Source organism: Tamandua tetradactyla, chromosome 3 (assembly GCF_023851605.1).
Source record: "Tamandua tetradactyla isolate mTamTet1 chromosome 3, mTamTet1.pri, whole genome shotgun sequence".
Lineage (NCBI taxonomy): Eukaryota > Metazoa > Chordata > Mammalia > Pilosa > Myrmecophagidae > Tamandua > Tamandua tetradactyla.
In genome coordinates, this window is record NC_135329.1 from 160,152,546 (window position 1) to 160,171,305 (window position 18,760).

At 34.1% G+C, this 18,760-nt stretch overlaps 1 protein-coding gene across 2 annotated transcripts in view; it reads left to right on the top strand.

Moving 5' to 3' along the window:
• The window catches only part of ITGAV (integrin subunit alpha V), a 106,467-nt gene that overhangs the window by 73,210 nt on the left and 14,497 nt on the right, over window positions 1-18,760 (top strand). For both annotated transcript variants that reach the window (XM_077154383.1, XM_077154382.1), the window contains exons 14-23: window positions 595-640; window positions 3,529-3,636; window positions 5,257-5,315; window positions 6,800-6,954; window positions 11,147-11,284; window positions 13,801-13,868; window positions 14,917-15,064; window positions 15,600-15,692; window positions 17,318-17,397; window positions 17,826-17,906. In XM_077154383.1, coding sequence (XP_077010498.1) covers window positions 595-640; window positions 3,529-3,636; window positions 5,257-5,315; window positions 6,800-6,954; window positions 11,147-11,284; window positions 13,801-13,868; window positions 14,917-15,064; window positions 15,600-15,692; window positions 17,318-17,397; window positions 17,826-17,906 — 976 coding nt within the window. The remainder of the gene's footprint in view (window positions 1-594; window positions 641-3,528; window positions 3,637-5,256; window positions 5,316-6,799; window positions 6,955-11,146; window positions 11,285-13,800; window positions 13,869-14,916; window positions 15,065-15,599; window positions 15,693-17,317; window positions 17,398-17,825; window positions 17,907-18,760) is intronic.

Below are 18,760 nucleotides of genomic sequence, written 5' to 3' on the forward strand. Positions count from 1 at the left end.
ATGCATTTTGTGAATTTCCTTTTTATGTTTTTTTCTCCTTTTCTATCAGTATGTTATTTTTCTTTTTTTTTTACTTTCATTTTTTAACTTTGGGCAATGCATTATATAGTGTGAGACAGAGCTCAGATTTCATTTTTTTCTAGTGGTGAACCAGTTATCTGAGCTATATATATAAACTAATCTGTTCTTGCTGATTTGAATGCTATCAGCTAACATAGTCTAAGTATATGCATTGTGCTTTTTTTGAAATTATAAAATCCATAGGCAGCTATAACATTTTTTTTTTGTTAAGACTATATGTTTAGGGGGTATACACTTCCTTATTGGGGTTGAATTTTATTAGCTATCCATAAGAAAAGTTTCTTGTCTATTTGGATGAAAATCTAGTTTTATGATGAAGGTTTGTCACTGATTATAGCAAATTTCCAGTTTCCATGTATTTTAGCCTTTTAGATGTTCTGTTACAACTACTTAATGAAGAATAGTTTTGAGAATATGTCTTAATCTTTATTATATGCATTGAAGTTTATGTAAAATCATATATATGATTTAAAAGTCATTATTATTAACATGTTTTTGTGTTCTCTCTTTGAGATTTAATTGTGGGAGCTTTTGGGGTGGACCGAGCTGTCTTATATAGGTGAGCATGTTTCCATATCATGTAATACAGGAATATTCTGAATTATCTGAAAGTTTTATAGTTAAGTACCAGTGTTATAATTTAGGTTTAATCTTGATGAAGTAATGATGAAAGTAGTTTGTTCTTTCTAGTCAAGATGTCCTGGAGGCATGTAGTATTTATACAAGAAAGTCCCAAAGAAGAGAAAACTGTAGATTTTTTATTTAGTGATGCATTCAGGGTTTTTCATCTTTGTTCTTTAAATGATGTTCAAAAGTATTCTCTTATGTTTTAAATCTCTTTTTAAATATTATGTTATATTAAAGTTACCTGTAAGAGGCAAGAAATTAAGTTTGTGTTTTTGCCACAATATTTTGAGGTAATGAGGGCAATATGTAATAAGTCCCCAAACAGATGTCTTACTAGAGAAATATGTATAAATTTACATGTCTTAATTTCCCAGCTTCATACAATTTCCTAGTCATTCTTTGTATTTCGTCAATTCTTCATGCCTTAGAATACCATCTGGCATCTGAAGTACTTTAAGATGCTTACACTAATATGGGCTATGTTTATACATGGCAGGAAAACTAGCACTGGTGTTATAGAGTAGAGTTTGTGATGGGCCAGCTTAAGGGACAATGTGGGTAATTACAAATTGCCAGGATTTGTTGTTTCAATAAATCAGGTCAGACATACTGACCTGAGCCGACAATATTTTTGTGTAAGTTTTAAATCTGAACTTTTAAAAACTATTATTTATTTTAATCTACTGTTTCAGTTTTTTTAATTGTTATTGAAGTAATACATACATGTGGTAAAAATTGAAACAATGCAAAAAGGGCATAAAATGAAAAATATGATACCCACATCAGTCACTAGTTTATTTGTATATCCTACCCAGAAATACTCTTTGTATAAAAAAACATGTGTATGTGAGTGTGTGTGTACTCCCTTTGTAGTTTGTATTTTTTTCTCTCCAACTAAAATAATATCTTGGAGGTATGTCTTAGAGATCATTCCACATCATCACATATGGCTTTTACCCTTATTATATTGTATTACATTAAGTAGATATCCCTCAACTTTATTTACCTGTCCTGCTTTAATGGACTGAATTTAGGTGAGGTGACTAACTAAGATCAAAAGATTTCCTGGGATGCAGGACTTGTGTTCTGAAATTAAGGCAGTACCTTCAGGTTGTTTCTATTTCTTTTTTTTAAAAAATTAACTTCAAACATACAGGAAAGTTGCAAAAATAGTGCAAAACAACACATAGAGCATATACCTTCTTACCCAGATAACTTTTGGTACTTTGCAACATTTGTTGTATCATTCTTTCTTTCTGTCTATCTATCATCTAAACATTTAAGAGTAGATTGCTCCTCTAATACTTAGCTTCCAGGTGCATTTCCTCAGAATAAGGACACTCACTGTTTAGCCACCTTATATGCAGCTGTCGAGGTCAAGAAATTTAACATGTACATAAAGCATATAGTCCGATTTTTTCAGTGTTCCAATGCCCCCTCTCCCCCCATTTTTCTGATTTAGAAGATTATTTTTTAAATTTTTATTTTAGTAACACATATACAATCTAAAATTTCCACCTTTAACCCCATTCAAATATGTAATTCACTGATGTTAATTATATTCACAATGCTGTGCTATCATGACCACCATCCATTTCCAAAACTTTCAGACAACCCAGTGGAAATTCTGTACTATTTAAACATTAACTCCCCATTCCCTACCCCCAGTTCTACCTTTGGTAACTTGTATTCTAGATTCTAAATCTGTGAGCTTGCCTATTCTAACTATTTCATATCAGTCAGGTTATACAATATTCATCTTTTTATGTTTGACTTATTTCACTTATCATAATGTCTTCAGGGTTAATCCATATTGTTGCATGAATCAGAACTTCATTCTTTTTTAATGCTTACTAATACTTCATTGTGTGTTTATACCACATTTTGCTTATCTGTTCATCATTTGATGGATATTTGGGTTGCTTCCATCTTTTGGCAATAATAAATAATGCCATTATGAACATCAGTGTGCAAATGGCTCTTTAAGTCCCTGCTTTCAGTTCTTTTTGGTATATACCTACAAGAGTTGTATGGGTTATATGGTACTTCTATCCTTAGCTTTCTGAAGAACTGCCAGACTGTCTTCCACAGCAACTACATGATTTTACATCCCCACCAACAATGAATGAGTGTTCCTAATTCTCCATATCCTACACTAGTCATTTTCTGTTTTTTTGAATAGTAGCTATTCACGTGAACATGAAATGGTATTTCACTGTGGTTTTGATTTGCATTTCCCTAATAGTTAATAATGCTGAGCATCTTTTCATGTGCTTTCTAGCCATTTGTATTTCCTCTTTGGAGAAATATCTACTCAGGTCTTTTGCTCATTTTTAAATTGGGTTGTCTTTTTTTATTGTTGGGTTGCAGTATTTATATATTCTGGATAGTATACCTTTACTGGATATATGGTTTCCAAATATTTTCTCCCATTGTATAAGATTTGTCTTTTTACTTTCATGATGAAGTCCTTTGATGCACAAAAGTTTTGAATTTTGATGAGTTTCCAAATAGATATTTTTCTTTCTGTTGTTTGTCCTTTTGTATGTAAAGTCTAAGAAACCATTGCTTAACACAATATCCTAAACATCATTTTCTACATTTTCTTCTCAGAGTTTTATACCCCTGTTTTTTTTATTTAGGTCTTTGATCCATTTTGAGTTAATTCTTTATATGGTGTGGGATAAATAAGCTGTTAATGTTATGTTATTATAAACAAAATGCTTTAGTAGACATTGCAGTGTATATGCATTTAATGTGATCCTAATAATGCTTGGATCGATCTAATATTTAAAAAAATTTTTTTTTCCTTTTAACCAGAGCCAGACCAGTTATCACCATAAACGCTGGCCTTGATGTATCCCCTAGCATTTTAAATCAAGACAATAAAACCTGCCTCCTCCCTGGCACAGCGGTCAAAGTTTCCTGGTAAGGGCATTTGTTTGTGATTATTGGTTCAGTGATCATAAAAAACAACTGAATATTATTACTGAAAATGAGGGAGGGGGCCTGAAATATTGCTAAAGTAGGTAACACTATTTTCATGTCATAGGTTAGAGTCATCTAGAAGGTTCCAGAAATACTGTATAAACTAATATAAAATTAACTTTTAAAAATTAACATGCTTTATGAATATATTCAGAAAGAAGGACCTAAGACCTCAGAACTCATATTTATATTTAATTTTGAACAGTTCCATGAACATTTTAATTTTTAAAAGATATCTTCTTTTTCTGATTTAATACCTGAATAACTTGGTCTGGAAAATTATTTTGCCCAAATATAGGTCTTGTGCTTATTCCTTCACTAGTTTCTAAAGAAAAATGCAATATTTTTTCAAAAGCCCAGTGCCTGAATTCTTCTCAAGTCCAGGGTTTCTCAAGTGTCTGTCATTCTTCTGCCACTTTCATGAGTTTTGCTGTGTTTTCATTCCACCTATATTAATATCGTCTTAAGATTTTTTCTTTATGTTTTTTTTCTTAAAATATTTAAAAATAAAATGGAGAAACCAGGATTTTTCTTAAACATTTAGAAGTAAATATAAGCTTAAAAAAAAAACCCAAAGAAACAAATCTTGACCCCAAAACACCTCCCGTGCCCACTGTGGAAACCACTGCTCAGGTTCTTTGTTAACACAGAGAAATCAGAGCAAATGTGTGGATGAAGATTAGAATAACTGAAAGCTAGGGCATTTTTACTTCAAGAAGGCTAATGAGAAAATATTTTTCCTAATTTTTCTTAGAATTACTGTAGTTCTTAAAAATCATTTTTCAAAATTTTATTTTTCCATTGGATTACATTAAAAATTTAGTAATGTTTTATCTTCCTTATTTCCAATTGGCAGGGAAATTGTTCTCAAGACTTTGGCTTTAAGTTTTATAGCCTTTCTTCTCTTCACTCACCCTACGTGTCCCTGTAAGTTGCTAATAATAGGCTTGCAATTATGCTTATAATTCAAAGATTTCAAAATGCACTAGAGTAATAGTTTTCACATTTGACCGTGGTGTATTTTTCATCATAACCCAGTGACACATAATTGCAACAAAACTTCGTGAAACGGTACTTACTTTTGATATTTGTGTTAAGATGATTTTGTTTTCCTATTTTAAAATGCTGGATACAATCCATTTAACTGATCTTATGACCCATCAATAAAACTGTGAAAAATACTGCTCAAGAGTAGCTTGTGTGTTAAAGACATCTTCTGTGGATCCTTTTATTAAATGAGACAAAATTATTTATATCTGAACTGTCATTTCTCTCATTCAGATATATCAACAGGTTTTATAAATTTGAGAGGGTTAGGAAATTCTTTTCCTTTTCTTCTTTCTCCTTATCAAGGTATTGTGAAAGAAAATGTGCTTAAAGGCAAGGGTTGTGCTGTATATTTTCCTGCTTTAAGAATAATATGAAGCCATGAAAAAGAATGTTAGGCTGCACAATAGCCTAACATGTGCAAACCTCACCCTAACAAACCTCACCCATGAGGTTTGGGTGGTATTTTTAAATGGATTATAGGATTTACATGCAGTTTTCATTTTTCTACAGTTTTAACGTCAGGTTCTGCTTACGAGCCAGTGGCAAAGGAGCACTCCCCAGGAAACTTAGTAAGTTGTACTATAGAAAATTTACTTTAAAATTACATAAAATTAAAAAAATCGTTTTAGGGTATTTGAACAGTTATTTAAATTGTTGTTTATTTAAATGTTTGTGTTTAAAGACATCAAAATTATAACCTAATTACTTTCTTGGTTTGGAAACACTTAAGCCAATTCAGAAATAATACTTTTATTTATTGACATGAGCAAAATGGTCTACCAAGTGGTAAACATATAACCTTCAGAAAGTCAAGCAGTTCTGGAGGAAATCAACGTCACGGCTTTTAAGTAGAAGTTCTGAAAAGTTTATATTTTATGTTTCCCCAACAATCTCAGGTGTCGAGATGGTTCAGGAATAGTGGAACATAGGGAAATATTAGCCACTAAATTTAAGCCACACAGAAAACTCTAACTCTACCCTTTCCATCCTAAAAATGGTATATATAGCCCTGAGAGCAAGGTAGAGTGAAATAGAAATTGGGAGTATATTAGACAATGACAAATGCTAAGGAACAATAATAAACTAGAGGAAGAGGAATAAAACTGTTGTATGTGTTTGTTGTGGAAGTATCTAGGCAAGGTATCATTGGGCAGCTGGACTTTTCAGTGAAGACGTGAGGAAATGAGGGAGCGAGCAGATGTCTGAAAGAGTGTTTTGTGTAGGGGAAATGGCACTTTCAAGAAAATCATGCTTAATGTCCTTGAGAAACATCAGGGAGGGCAGTGTCGTTGAGTAAAACAGAATTGGATTTTAAATTAACCACAGTTTTCACTTAAATATTTAGGAACAAAGTTCAGCATTTAGAGAAACTTGGTCTTAAATGTCTGTATTCTTACCTCGTTTGAGGAAACTACATAAAGAAGACCTGAATCTCAGAAGACAGCAGTCCTAACAACTGTGCTTCAAACTATTGGCTCAATGTTCAATTTAAGATGATTTCTGACCCATTAAACTATAGTTGGTCACTTGCTTCATGAGGGATATATTTATTGGATAATTTGATATGGTAGCTTCACTGAAAGCAGGAGATGCATATCATTCATTCATCATAATATTTACATAATGGTGTGGGTTCATCTTGGTAAATATTTCTTAATCACAATCAGAAGAGTCTTACTATAGCATTAATAGTAATGGTCAATTTGCATATATTTTGTGCTCTAAACTTCCTCTTTTTGGTTTACATTAAAAAAATGTTCTTCTCTATCTGATAGTTTTACTACTGATATTATCTGCTGTCTGGAATTAATAATATGGTATTAGTTTGGGGATAGCTGGATTAAAATTAATTATTAAATGTTTATTCAGAATGACTGTGGTATTGAACTCACTTCATTATATGAGACATTTTTATAATGAATTAGAAGCAAGTTAGTCCTTCAGAAATATCTTTGTTTATATGACAACTCCAGAATTCTGAGTCAGATTGTTGTCTGTAAAGAATATGTTTGTTATATATATGTATATGTATTTTATTCTTTGATTTGTATAGCTTTCCAGGTGGAGCTTCTCTTGGATAAACTGAAGCAAAAGGGAGCAATCCGGCGGGCACTGTTTCTCCATAACAGGTCCCCAAGTCACTCCAAGAACATGACAATTTCAAGAGAAGGACAGATGCAGTGTGAGGAACTGACAGCCTATCTGCGGGTAACAGATATGTTTCTCCTTCCTTTTCTTTTTAGTCATTAATTGTTTCCATTTTCATCTAAATTTTTACTTTCTCAAAGCTTTTGGTATTATACCAAAAGGAAAAATAGACTTAAGGAAATGGGCTTTTTGGTGTCAAATCTAAGTAGTGGGCTTTTACTCCTGACAGGCTAGATACTCTGAAAAGCCTTTCCACAACAACACTGTTGAATAAATTAACTGATACACATGTTTTTAAAAATATTGCTGGATTCTCAGCAGTGTAAAGGAAAGCTTTAGGGTCAAGAAATAACCAGTCCAGTGGCTAATCTAAGTTGTGAGTTGTAAGCAAACGTGTGTGCCACTGTTGCTGGGGAGGAGTGGAGGCTAGGGGAGGGTGAGTGCTAACCGTGGGCACCAGCACTGGGATTTGGACACGCCTGGGGCCTTCTGAAAGCTAGGGATCTGACCTGAGACTCCTGCCTTTGTCCCAGACTCTTGGATGAGACGAAACGTTTCTGGGACAGAGGTGTACCCTGACTCCAGCAAAGCATATAAAAGGTCTCTCTGAAGAAGAGAAAGGCATTACGGGCCCATTGATTTCTACAGGTTAAGTTCAATCAAATATGAATTCATAAAAACGAGCACCAAACATTCAAGGAAAGAAGCACTAGAATAAGCAGCAAACAGATATTTAGACCTGTAAAGACTTGAGATACAGCTGTTATCAGTTATAGAATGTAAATGCGTATACAATGTTTAGATAAACTAAAGGATGGCATTTTTAAAAAGAAGACACAAAAACTGTAAAGGTTTAGAAGAAACAACACACTTATAAAGCTGGATTTAATGGACATGTATAGAACCCTGTACCCGATAATTAGAGAATATAAAAATTGACTATATATAGATCAAAAGAAAGTTTATACAAATTACAAAAATTGGCATCATAGGGAGCATGCTTTCTAATTGATGCAGCTGTTAGAAATAAATACAAAAAAACAAACTAGGTATTAAGAAATTCACTTTTAAATAACTTGAGGATCAAAAAGTGATCATAATGGAAATTTACTCATAATGATAATAGTGAAAATAACACACATCAGAATGTATGGGACGTCATAAACAGAATGTGAAGGTAAGTGTATACTCTTAAATGTTTTTTTAAAAATAACTTTTTTTAATTGTGAAATATAACATTTACAAAGAAAAGAAAGAAAAAATAATTTTCAAAGTACACATCAACAAATAGTGAAGGAACAGATTTCAGATTATTATGGGTTATGATTCCACTATTTCAGATTTTTCCTTCTAGCTGCTCCAAAACACTGGAGGCTAGAAGAAATATCAGTATAGTGATTCAGCAATCATACTCATTTGTTAAATCCTATTTTCTCTGTTATAATTCTTCCTTTTCCTTTGATACGTCTCCCAATCTATAAGGGTCTTTCGGCAATGCCCTTTCTGACTTTTTCATACAGAGAAAGGGTGTTGACACTGAAAGATAGGGGCATGTAATTAGTTGATAATCTTGGAAAGGCTGATCTGAATTTCAGGATTTATCTGGCTGTTCTAGTTTGCTAGCTGCTGGAATGCAACATGCCAGAGACGGATTGGCTTTTAATAAAAGGGGATTTATTTTGTTGGTTCTTCAGAGGAAAGGCAGCCAACTTTCCACTGAGGTTCTTTCTTACGTGGAAAGGCACAAGATGGTCTCTGCTGGCCTTTTCTCCAGGCCTCTGGGTTCCACAACGTTCCCCGAGGTGATTTCTTTCTTCATCTTCAAGGGCCTGGGCTGAGCTGCGAGTGCTGAGATGAGGTATGCTGAGCTGCTTGTGCTGTGCTACGTTGAGCTCTCTCATTTAAGCACCAGCCAATTAAGTCAAAAGTCATTCATTGCAGCAGGCATGCCTCCTAGCCGACTACAGATGTAATTAGCAACAGATGAGGGTCATGTATCATTGGCTCATGTCTGCAGCAACAAAACTAGGCACATTCACCTAGCTAAGTTGACAACTGACTCAAACTACCACACTGGCCTAGGAACCTTCTAGAAATTTTAGGTTCCAGGAAAGCAGATTTCGTGCATGAAACTTATAAAGTCTCAGTTCAAGCCCTAGGTGTTCTTAAGAGTTAATAGGAGTGATGTTGGTTGGGGGTTAGCAAACCATGGCAATTAATACCAAGTAACTGAAGCTTGATTAAGAGTAGCCTCCAGAATATCCTCTTGACTCTATTTGATCTCTTTTAGCCATTGATGCCTTATTTTTTTTTACGCTTCTTTTCCCCCTTTTGGCCAGGAAAGCATTGTTGATCCCACAGTGCCGGGGCTAGACTCATTCCCTGGAGTCATGCCCCATGTTGTCTGGGAGATTTTCACCCCTGAATGTCTTGTATCATGTAGAGGGAAGGGTAATGATTTTCCTTGCAGGGTTGAGCTTATAGACAGAGAGGCCACATCTGAGCAACAAAAGAGGTTTCCTGGATTAAATGCTTTTTTTTTTTAAAAGGCCAAAGATTACTAATTAGTGAACTAAATATACAACTCAAGTATTTAGAAAAGAGTTAACGGAATAACCACAAAGAAGGTAGAAGGAGAAAACTGAAGGTAAGAGCAGAAATTAATGAATTGAAAAATAAACATACCTTGAAGATTGACAGAACCAAAATAATAAATTTTTTGAAAGGTTAATCAAAGAAAAAAATGAAGGAAAGAAAAAGTCTGACAAAATTACGGATTGAAAGAGACATAGCTGCAGATAAGGAAGGTAGAGATTTAAATAGCAGAATATTATGAATAATCTTGTGACAATAAATTTGAAAAATTAGACAAAACAAATTCTTAGAAAAATATAACAGTGGATCTGCCACAAGAAGAAAGAGGAAACTTAAATAATCATATAATTATTTTAAAAACTGAATTGCAGTGAAAAATCCTTTTACAAAAGAAACACAGGCCCAGATATCTCCAAACTTTCAAGAATGAGACTTTCCAATATTAAACAAACTCTTCCTAAGAATAGAAAAACAGGAAATAATTCCCACTTTTTCTTTGAAACAGTTTAACTTTAAGGCCTAGATCTGTCAAAGATAATGCAAGAAAAGAGAATTTCATGCCATTCTTACATAAAGACATAGATATAAAATTACTGCACTAAATATGAGCAAACTAATTCCTTGCAATTCATTACAAAAACATAAGACTGAGTTGGGCTTATCCAGAGTTAGGGTAACATCTAGAAATAAAATTTACCTTGTGGGGTGTAGACTAAAGAGGAAAAACTCTAAGTACAGAAAAAGTTTTTGGTTAAAATAGCTATGACTTAAGAAAGAAGAAGGACAAAAAGCTTTAATTTATGACTATAAAGAAGTATGATTTTACAGTCAAAAAAATTCTGCCAGTACCCATTAATTGGCCAAGACATGGAATAATGGAAACTCTGACACTGTTGATGACAATGTGAATTGTTATCAAGATTTTGGAAAGTAAGTATATACTGCTAAAAATTGACATGACACCACATATAAGAGTAATCATTACAATATTTTTTGTGATAGCAAAACATAGAAACAAAAAAAACCCAAACAGCCTTACCATTGACAGGGTGAGATAAATTGTGGTAAAAATAATGAAGTATTATGCAACAATGAAAATTAATGAACCTCATCTATATGTGACAGCATGGGTGAATCTAAGAAACAAAGTGTTGAACAGAAAAAAAATTACGTACAACTATACATCTCATTTTTAGGTAGCCAAAAAAGGAAAGTAAAACTGAAGGACATATTGTTTAGGGACATATGCAAATGTAGTAAAACTATTGAAAGTAAAAAAGTGGATGACAAACTTAAAATTTGAGGTAGTGGTTACCTTTGAGAAGGGAAGCAGAGGGATGAAAAGAGAAAGAAGCACTTTGTAGTATAAATGATATTGATAATATTCTAGTTATTATATTGGATATGGGTTTGAGTGTTCATTTATCAACATGTCTTGTAAATTTTTGTTTGAAGCAAATTGTAAACCAAAAATTGATTAAGATTTCTCAGTAGGTAGTGTTAATCTTTTTGGATAATCCATCATTTTTCATAGCATTTCAGTCGAGTAGAAGGTTCGAGGGATAATAAATACGCTGACTTTGGGTTCTGTACCTATGGATTTCTCCAGATAGTTTATGGTGATGTCATCATTAATTTGAAGCTTTTTTATTTCCAGGATGAATCTGAATTTAGAGACAAGCTTACTCCAATTACTATTTTTATGGATTATCGGTTAGATTATCGAACGGCTGCTGATGCAACAGGCTTACAACCTATTCTTAACCAATTCACTCCTGCCAACATTAGTCGACAGGTACCGTATTTTCTCATTTTATCACTTATTTAAGACTTCGGTCTTTTCAAAGGTCTTACAATTTGTTTTTTAAATATCTTGGGTTATTTTTACAGGATTGGTAGTTTTTTAGTGAAGGGCAGTGCTAACCATAAAACATATTTTAGTTTTTAATTTATGTTCATTGTGACACAGATATGGATCTGTGTTAAATGAGAGCTTTCCATAGAAATCCAGGATGTGTAAAAAAAAAGATTGTAAATTTCAGCAATAGTTTAAGTACTAATTTGCAAAGTCTTATATTCTATTTCAAAGAAATCAGAGGGGAAGAAATCTGAATTTTCAGTTCAGAGATATTTAAAGTTACACTTTGCGTAGAGATTGACAGAGTCACATTTCATATACATAAAAACAGTAAAATAATTCAAAGAAAATAACAGCATTTTAATGTTTTGCAAAATAACTTTAATACCTGTGTTATCTTTGATTTACATTTCAATTGTAAAAAAAAGTATAAATATACACATGTAAACATATAGTATATAATTCTTTTCATAAGACCAAATAAAGTGGCATAAATGTTCATAAAGACCATATTATATTTTTAAAAACCTATGTAAAACCTATGTATTTAAATGTTTATCCTATTTCTTATTTCTCATTTATTTTTATTATATGTTAATATTTTTAGCTTATATTTCTGCTCTCACAGAATTATTTTCCCTAAATTTACATTGTCATTTATTTTCTAAGATCCCGTAAGGTCTTTTTTTTTTAATTGAGAAGACTAGATATATATAACATATATATTATTTTAATTTGCAAAAGGCATGTTAAAATAATTTTTAAAATTATCTGCAGTTTTTATATTTCAGTAATTCATTTTTATATGCCATTTTGCACATTAATATTTATAGTATAGGTGCCATTTTTCTACTTTTTATTACTATAGGACTTATAAACAGTATCTGTGTTAACTCATATTCTTTGTATATTTTGTTTTTAATAGAGCCACTTTTTAAAAATATTTTTCTATTTTCAAACATCAGAACCTCATCTATTATTCTAACTGGGATTGTTAATATACACATTTCACCAGTTAATTTATTTAACTGCAGTTTATCCCTGAACTAAATGAGCAGTTGTGCTTGATATGCCACATAAAATCACTACGCAGTTCTAATAGTTTGTGGCCTTTATTATTATTTTTTTATTCTTGATACAGACAAACATCCCATTTCTTTGCTGAACTAAAGTATAGGAACTTACATCTAGGAATTTAAATTGATTCACTTATATTGTTGGATTTTATCCCAATTAAATTGGCAGTTAAGATCTCTACCATTTAATTTTATGCCAAGCAGCTGCTCATCCCTCCTGACTTGGAAGAATGCAGTCAACTTTTTCTCAAATAATTTGTTTCATTCTTACTTCCCTTTACATCCCCTCCTCTCTTCTTTTTGTCTGCCTCTGGGCCTGAAGCCTTTTGGATGTTATCAATACAGACCAAGAATGACTATTTTTTTCTCCCTTTCTCTTTTCTTCATTTTTATGTTCCTTCTATCATATTCTGCTTGAATTCTTCTGCTTTCTCCCTTTTTTTCCTCTCCCATGGGCTTTTCCATGCTGTTCCATTTGGCACACATTCCTGGCCAGCTCTAGAGGAAGAAAGTTCAAGTTTCTGCTTATTTCATCTTCTCTGTGTCTGCTAACTGAAAGCCTCCATTTCCTTGTGCTCAGTCTCTTTCTAAGTGACTGTGTTCATGCTGGGCTCATTTTGTCTAGTTTCTTTTCCCCTTTGGTTTTCCTGTTTGAATTGTTGCTCTGTATCTATACCTCCTTATTCTTTTACTCCTGACAGCCATACAGCCTGGATGTTGGCAGAAGCACAGTTGAAATGAGAAACTCTAGAAGGGAGGTTTATTTTGCCTAAGATCATACAACTTTTTCAGCAGAGAGTCAAACTGAACCCTCATTTCTTAACTATTACTTTCCTTTCTATACCTGACTTCATTCTAAAATCATAAGAGCTTAATTTGAGATAGAGCTAAAAGGTTATTAACTTGTTGTATCACATCCTTTGACTATCCTTCTTTCTCATTCTTGAATAACAGCAGTAACCTAAGTGTAGTCAGAACACATCGTCAGGATCACTTTTTTTTGCATGCAGATATAAAAACCGGGGCGGGCCGCGGTGGCTCAGCGGGCAAAGTGCTTGCCTGCTATGCCGGAGGACCTCGGTTCCATTCCCGGCCCCAGCCCATGTAACAAAAACGGAAAAACAAAATACAATAAAACAAGAAAATGTTTAAAAGATGTTTCCCTTTCTTCCTTCCTTCCTTCCTTCTATCCTTCCTTCCTTCTCTCTGTCTTTCCTTTAAAAAAAAAAAAAAAAAAAAAAAAAACCAATGGGTGTGTGTATTTAAATATATGCATGAGTACATATACATGTGTTCAATTCACGTCCATCCATATACTACGCGCGCAACTCATATTGGCATTTTGTTAATGTAAAAAAACCGAAACTTTTTTTCCAGGCTCATATTCTACTTGACTGTGGTGAAGACAACGTCTGTAAACCCAAACTGGAAGTTTCTGTAGATAGGTAAGCTTTGTTTCAAATATATAATGAAATATACCTGAAGATTTAATAATTATCTTCAGGAAAAAAAGTAAATGGATGAACATATTTTCTTACGTATACCACTGACACATTTTAGTGGGAATTTTTTATTATTGGAGGGCAGTACATTATAATAGTAAAACTATCAATAAGGGGCCTCAGAAAGATAGCCGGTATATTTTCACTGGTTGTCTAGTGTCTCAGTTTGCTAGGCTGCTGTGTCAGATGTTATGCAATAGCTTGGCTTAGACAATGGAAATTTTATTGGCTTATGGTTTTGATGGTCACATGTTCCAAATTCAGGCATCAACAAGGCCTGCTTTTCTCCTTGTCGGTAGCAGTCTGCTGGGCGCAGGTCTCAGTCACATGGTGATGTCCTTGGCCTTTCTCTGAATTCTATTTATAAGGCCTCCAGTGATGCAAATTAAGACCCATCCTCATGCATTTGAGCACACCTTACCTAAAAAATAACCTTTCAGAGGTCCTATTTACCATGAGTTCACATCTACAGGAATACAGGGGTCCAAATTAAGGTACATAATCCCATCTACCACACTGAAGTTGACAGATCTATTTCCATTTAGCATTGAGTTGTGTTACAAAAGTAATATTGTATCATCTAAAGGTATACTTCATTGTAGACATACTCATACTCGAGGATATAACTGCCCTTTACATGGTATGTAAATTTAAAACTGTGAGCATCATAATAAATGATTAATTTGGCTTGTATTTTAGGAAAGTTAGAGAAGGAATACACACAAAGAAACATGAAATGCTTTAGTGATAGACATGAATGGTAGTGATATACTATTGGCATCAGTGTTATCTCATACTGAGAGAAGCATTGGATATATATCCGATGTGCTATTACCAGTTTCTGTTGAACTGTGAAGTTATCCTTTATCTTGAGACAATGTTGAACATATCAGTACTTTCTGTATATTTAATAATTCCTGGTTTCTTTGAACAGTCATTCTCTCCCCATGTAGTCTTTTTTTTTCACTGCCTAGATTATATTAACTTGTAGTGATCAAAAGAAGATCTATATTGGAGACGACAACCCTCTGACGTTGATTGTCAAGGCTCAGAATCAAGGAGAAGGTGCCTATGAAGCTGAGCTCATCGTTTCCATTCCACCACAGGCTGATTTCATCGGGGTTGTCCGCAATAGTGAAGTAAGCAAGCTGCCTCTTTAAAAATCGAAATGTACTCATAAGCCCTACTAACATTAATAACCTGCTCCCTTATTTAGTGAAGCACAAGCTTAGCTTTTCTACCTAAGGCTCAATTGCCAGACAATAGAGTGCCTATCTTACGTAATTCCTTTAAAGCCTAATACCTTGCATAATGCATTAATGTGACATTTTTAGAAATGCTTAGCTAATTCTAAAGCACTTAGCTAAGTGGTTGAAAACAGGCCAGGCAAGATGAGGTATCTAAGTCTGTCCATCAAATCATTTGTCAGAGATAACAATAATATAATTATGTGTCTAACTCCTCTAGGGATCTTTCTGAAATATTTTTACATTTATATGTGGCAATGTTACAATTCTGGCTTCTCCTTCTATTTGCTCAAATAGATTTGTTTGTAAAAATAAGAAACCTGAATATGCAACTACATGATATTACTTAGGAACTTTACTTATAGTTTCTACTTTCTCTTTTGGTCAGTAATTTCCCTTTAATATCCTTTTCCTTTCTTCATCAAAGGCCTTAGCAAGACTTTCCTGTGCATTTAAGACAGAAAACCAAACCCGCCAGGTGGTATGTGACCTTGGAAATCCAATGAAGGCTGGAACTCAGGTAAGATATTTTTTAATTCACTGAATTTTTCCCATTTAAAGAGAATAGGATATTTCCTTCCTGAGTTTGTCCATATTAATTTTTTTGTAATACTTGAAAATGTTGTCTTTACATTTGCTTTTAATGATTAGCAGAATTTTGTCTAGTTTTGACCAAGATACTCAAACAATGGGTTGTGCTGTTACACTGTACTGAAAAAGCTGCTCTTTACAGTACCCTTAATTTGATTAATGGTTGAGAACATGGTTTAAATTAAGGATAGTAATTATAATTATATTTTTGGCATTTTAAACTGATGCTGTAATGAATCCTCAAAATTACTCTGGCAAATTCCAGTTCTGTCATTCTTAGGTGGGATAGACTTATTAACTTGAAACAATATTTGGTCCCAAAGAGAGGCTCAAAGAAGAACTTAGCTCAGTGAGGCTCTCCTTTAAGTGGTAGAGGGAGAAGCACAGGAGCTTGAGAAGACGCTCCCAATGCATCCCTCCCCAAATCTTCTAAAAAGTAAACAGAGTATACTTTGCAGAATTTCTAGTACCAAGGGAAAAATGACAGTGTATTTTGTGTTGGTTTTTAATGGCACATATATAATGGTACATAGACACTGGTAATTTGAAAGTCTATGATAATGTGGGCTTAAATAGTCCATGTTCTTTAAGTATATTTTCAGACAAAAGTTATTATTTTTAGTAGTATGGTATCTTGGGGGAGGAGAACTTGAGCAAATACCCTGAATTCCATTTATTCATTCTGTGTAACACAATGCTTTTATCAAATCAGCATGTTTTTTATTCTCTCTCTTTTTTGGTCTTGTTCTTTTGTTTACGGTTTGTCCAGTATAGGTAGTTTATGGTTATTCTGAGTAGCCAGCTGCAGGCTTTGTAAAATGGGAGGAAAGTTGTTAAAATCCCCCAGGGTCTGCCATTTTTATACTTTTTTTGCATGGGCAGGCACTGAGAATGAGAATCAAACCCAGGTCTCCAGCATGGCAGGCAAGAAATCTGCCTGCTGAGCCACTGTGGCCCGCCCAGTCTGCCATTTTTATACATTGTTTATGTAATCCCTAAGAAGCATACGTTTTCTCACCTTACCTTTTAGTTACCTTCTTTACAATCTATGAACTTTCCACCTGCAGAAGTTAGGATGCCTGGTGTTGGTTGGGCAATAAGACGTGTGAGAATTCTGGTGTGAGCCCTATCCATACATACCTTCTTTACCCAGGTTCTCTTAGTCTTATAAACCACCCTTTTCTTCCCTTCATTTTCTTCCTGGCCCATTTACAGATTCAGTTGTTAGCTTCCTATAACTAAATCGTGTATAATTGCTGTGTTTTCAGTGAATCAACATTTACTAATACATTTTACTAGAGAGTAGTTAATATTCTCAGGAGGTATAATTATGATTAGTAATTGTTAAGTAGTTTCCATTATGGATTGGCCCAAGTACCTTAAATAAAAGATTCCATATAAAATCAGATTTAATCATCTTTGTTAGAGTACTTTCAGTTGTATTGTTAAGTCCAGAAAAGTCTTTCAGATCATTCTTTTGAACTTTACATTTAAATGTGAAATTTCACTGAGTAGACATTGTTTTTATGTTTCCATCTTTTCCTCCCCATTCAGCTTTTAGCTGGTCTTCGTTTTAGTGTGCACCAACAATCAGAGATGGATACTTCTGTGAAATTTGATTTACAAATCCAGAGGTATGCCAACAACTTTTATATAACTAAAGGACATATTTTTTAACTATAGATTTATTATGTTGCCTACTTTAAATATGTTGAAATATAAAAGACTAAAGTTTTAGTACTTGATTATAACATTTTAAAAATAAATATTTACTTTATAAGGATAATTTCGTTATCAGTTTCAAATTTGTGAAACAAAATTTCTATGTGCCATTAAACATGAACATTAAACCAGATAGATAGATGGTCTCAAAGAAAATGAAAACTTGATCATCATCTTGAAATCAAATGTTAACGAAAAAAAATAATTACTTTGACTTAAGTGTTTCATATCTTTGTAGCTTTTAATTTGTTCATTTTCAGTTTCAGCAAGTTTGCTTCTGTATGATTTTGATGATCATTACACTAAACTGAGTCCTAAATATATCCTTTTTTCTTTTCAGTTCCAATCTTTTTGACAAAGTAAGCCCGGTTGTGTCTTATAAAGTTGACCTTGCTGTTTTAGCTGCTGTTGAGATAAGAGGGTCAGTATGATTATTAAGTTGAGTATCTCATTCTCATGATTGCTTTTCTTTTTTTAATAGTATTGACACATCCCCCCACACATACACACTCCACAGATGGCTCACAATTGACGGCTCACAATATCATACAATCATGCACAATCACCCCCTAAAACATTGCATCACTTCACAAAAAAAAAAACAAAAGGAAAAACTACATACCACACCCCCTTCCCTCCTCCCACCGACCACCAGCACCTCCATCCATCCCATTCATACAGCCCTTGTACCCCCATTACTTATCCATTTTTCATCCATATTTCCCTATTCATATGTCCATACCCCAGAAAATAGGAGCACCAGACACAAGGCCTTCACAGTCACCCAGCCACACAGTAAGAGCTACATCTCCATACAGTCATCCTCAAGAATCAAGACTACTGGACACAGCCCAGCAGCCCCAGGCACCTCCCTGCAGCCGTTCCAACACACCACAAACCAAAAAGGGGCATCCACACAATGCGCAGGAACAGCCCCCAGGTTACCCACTCAACTCTGTTCGAAATTTCCTGCCACTGAAACTATTCTGCTCCATCTCTCTCCTCCCCGTCCCTGGCAAGAAGGCCCCCTCAATCCCCGGATGCCACATCCTGGACCACCCCTGAATCCCCAGTCTATTCTTGCCAGGGAAACCCACACCCCCGGGAGTCATACTCTATGTAGGAGGGAGGGCAGTGAGGCCAGCTGCCAAGTCTGCTTAGAGAGCGAGGCCATATCCGAGCAACGAAAGAGGCTCTCTGGGAGTGACTATTAGGCATAATTTTAAGTAGAATTAGCCTATCCTCCACAGGAGCAAGTTTCATAGGGTGAACCCC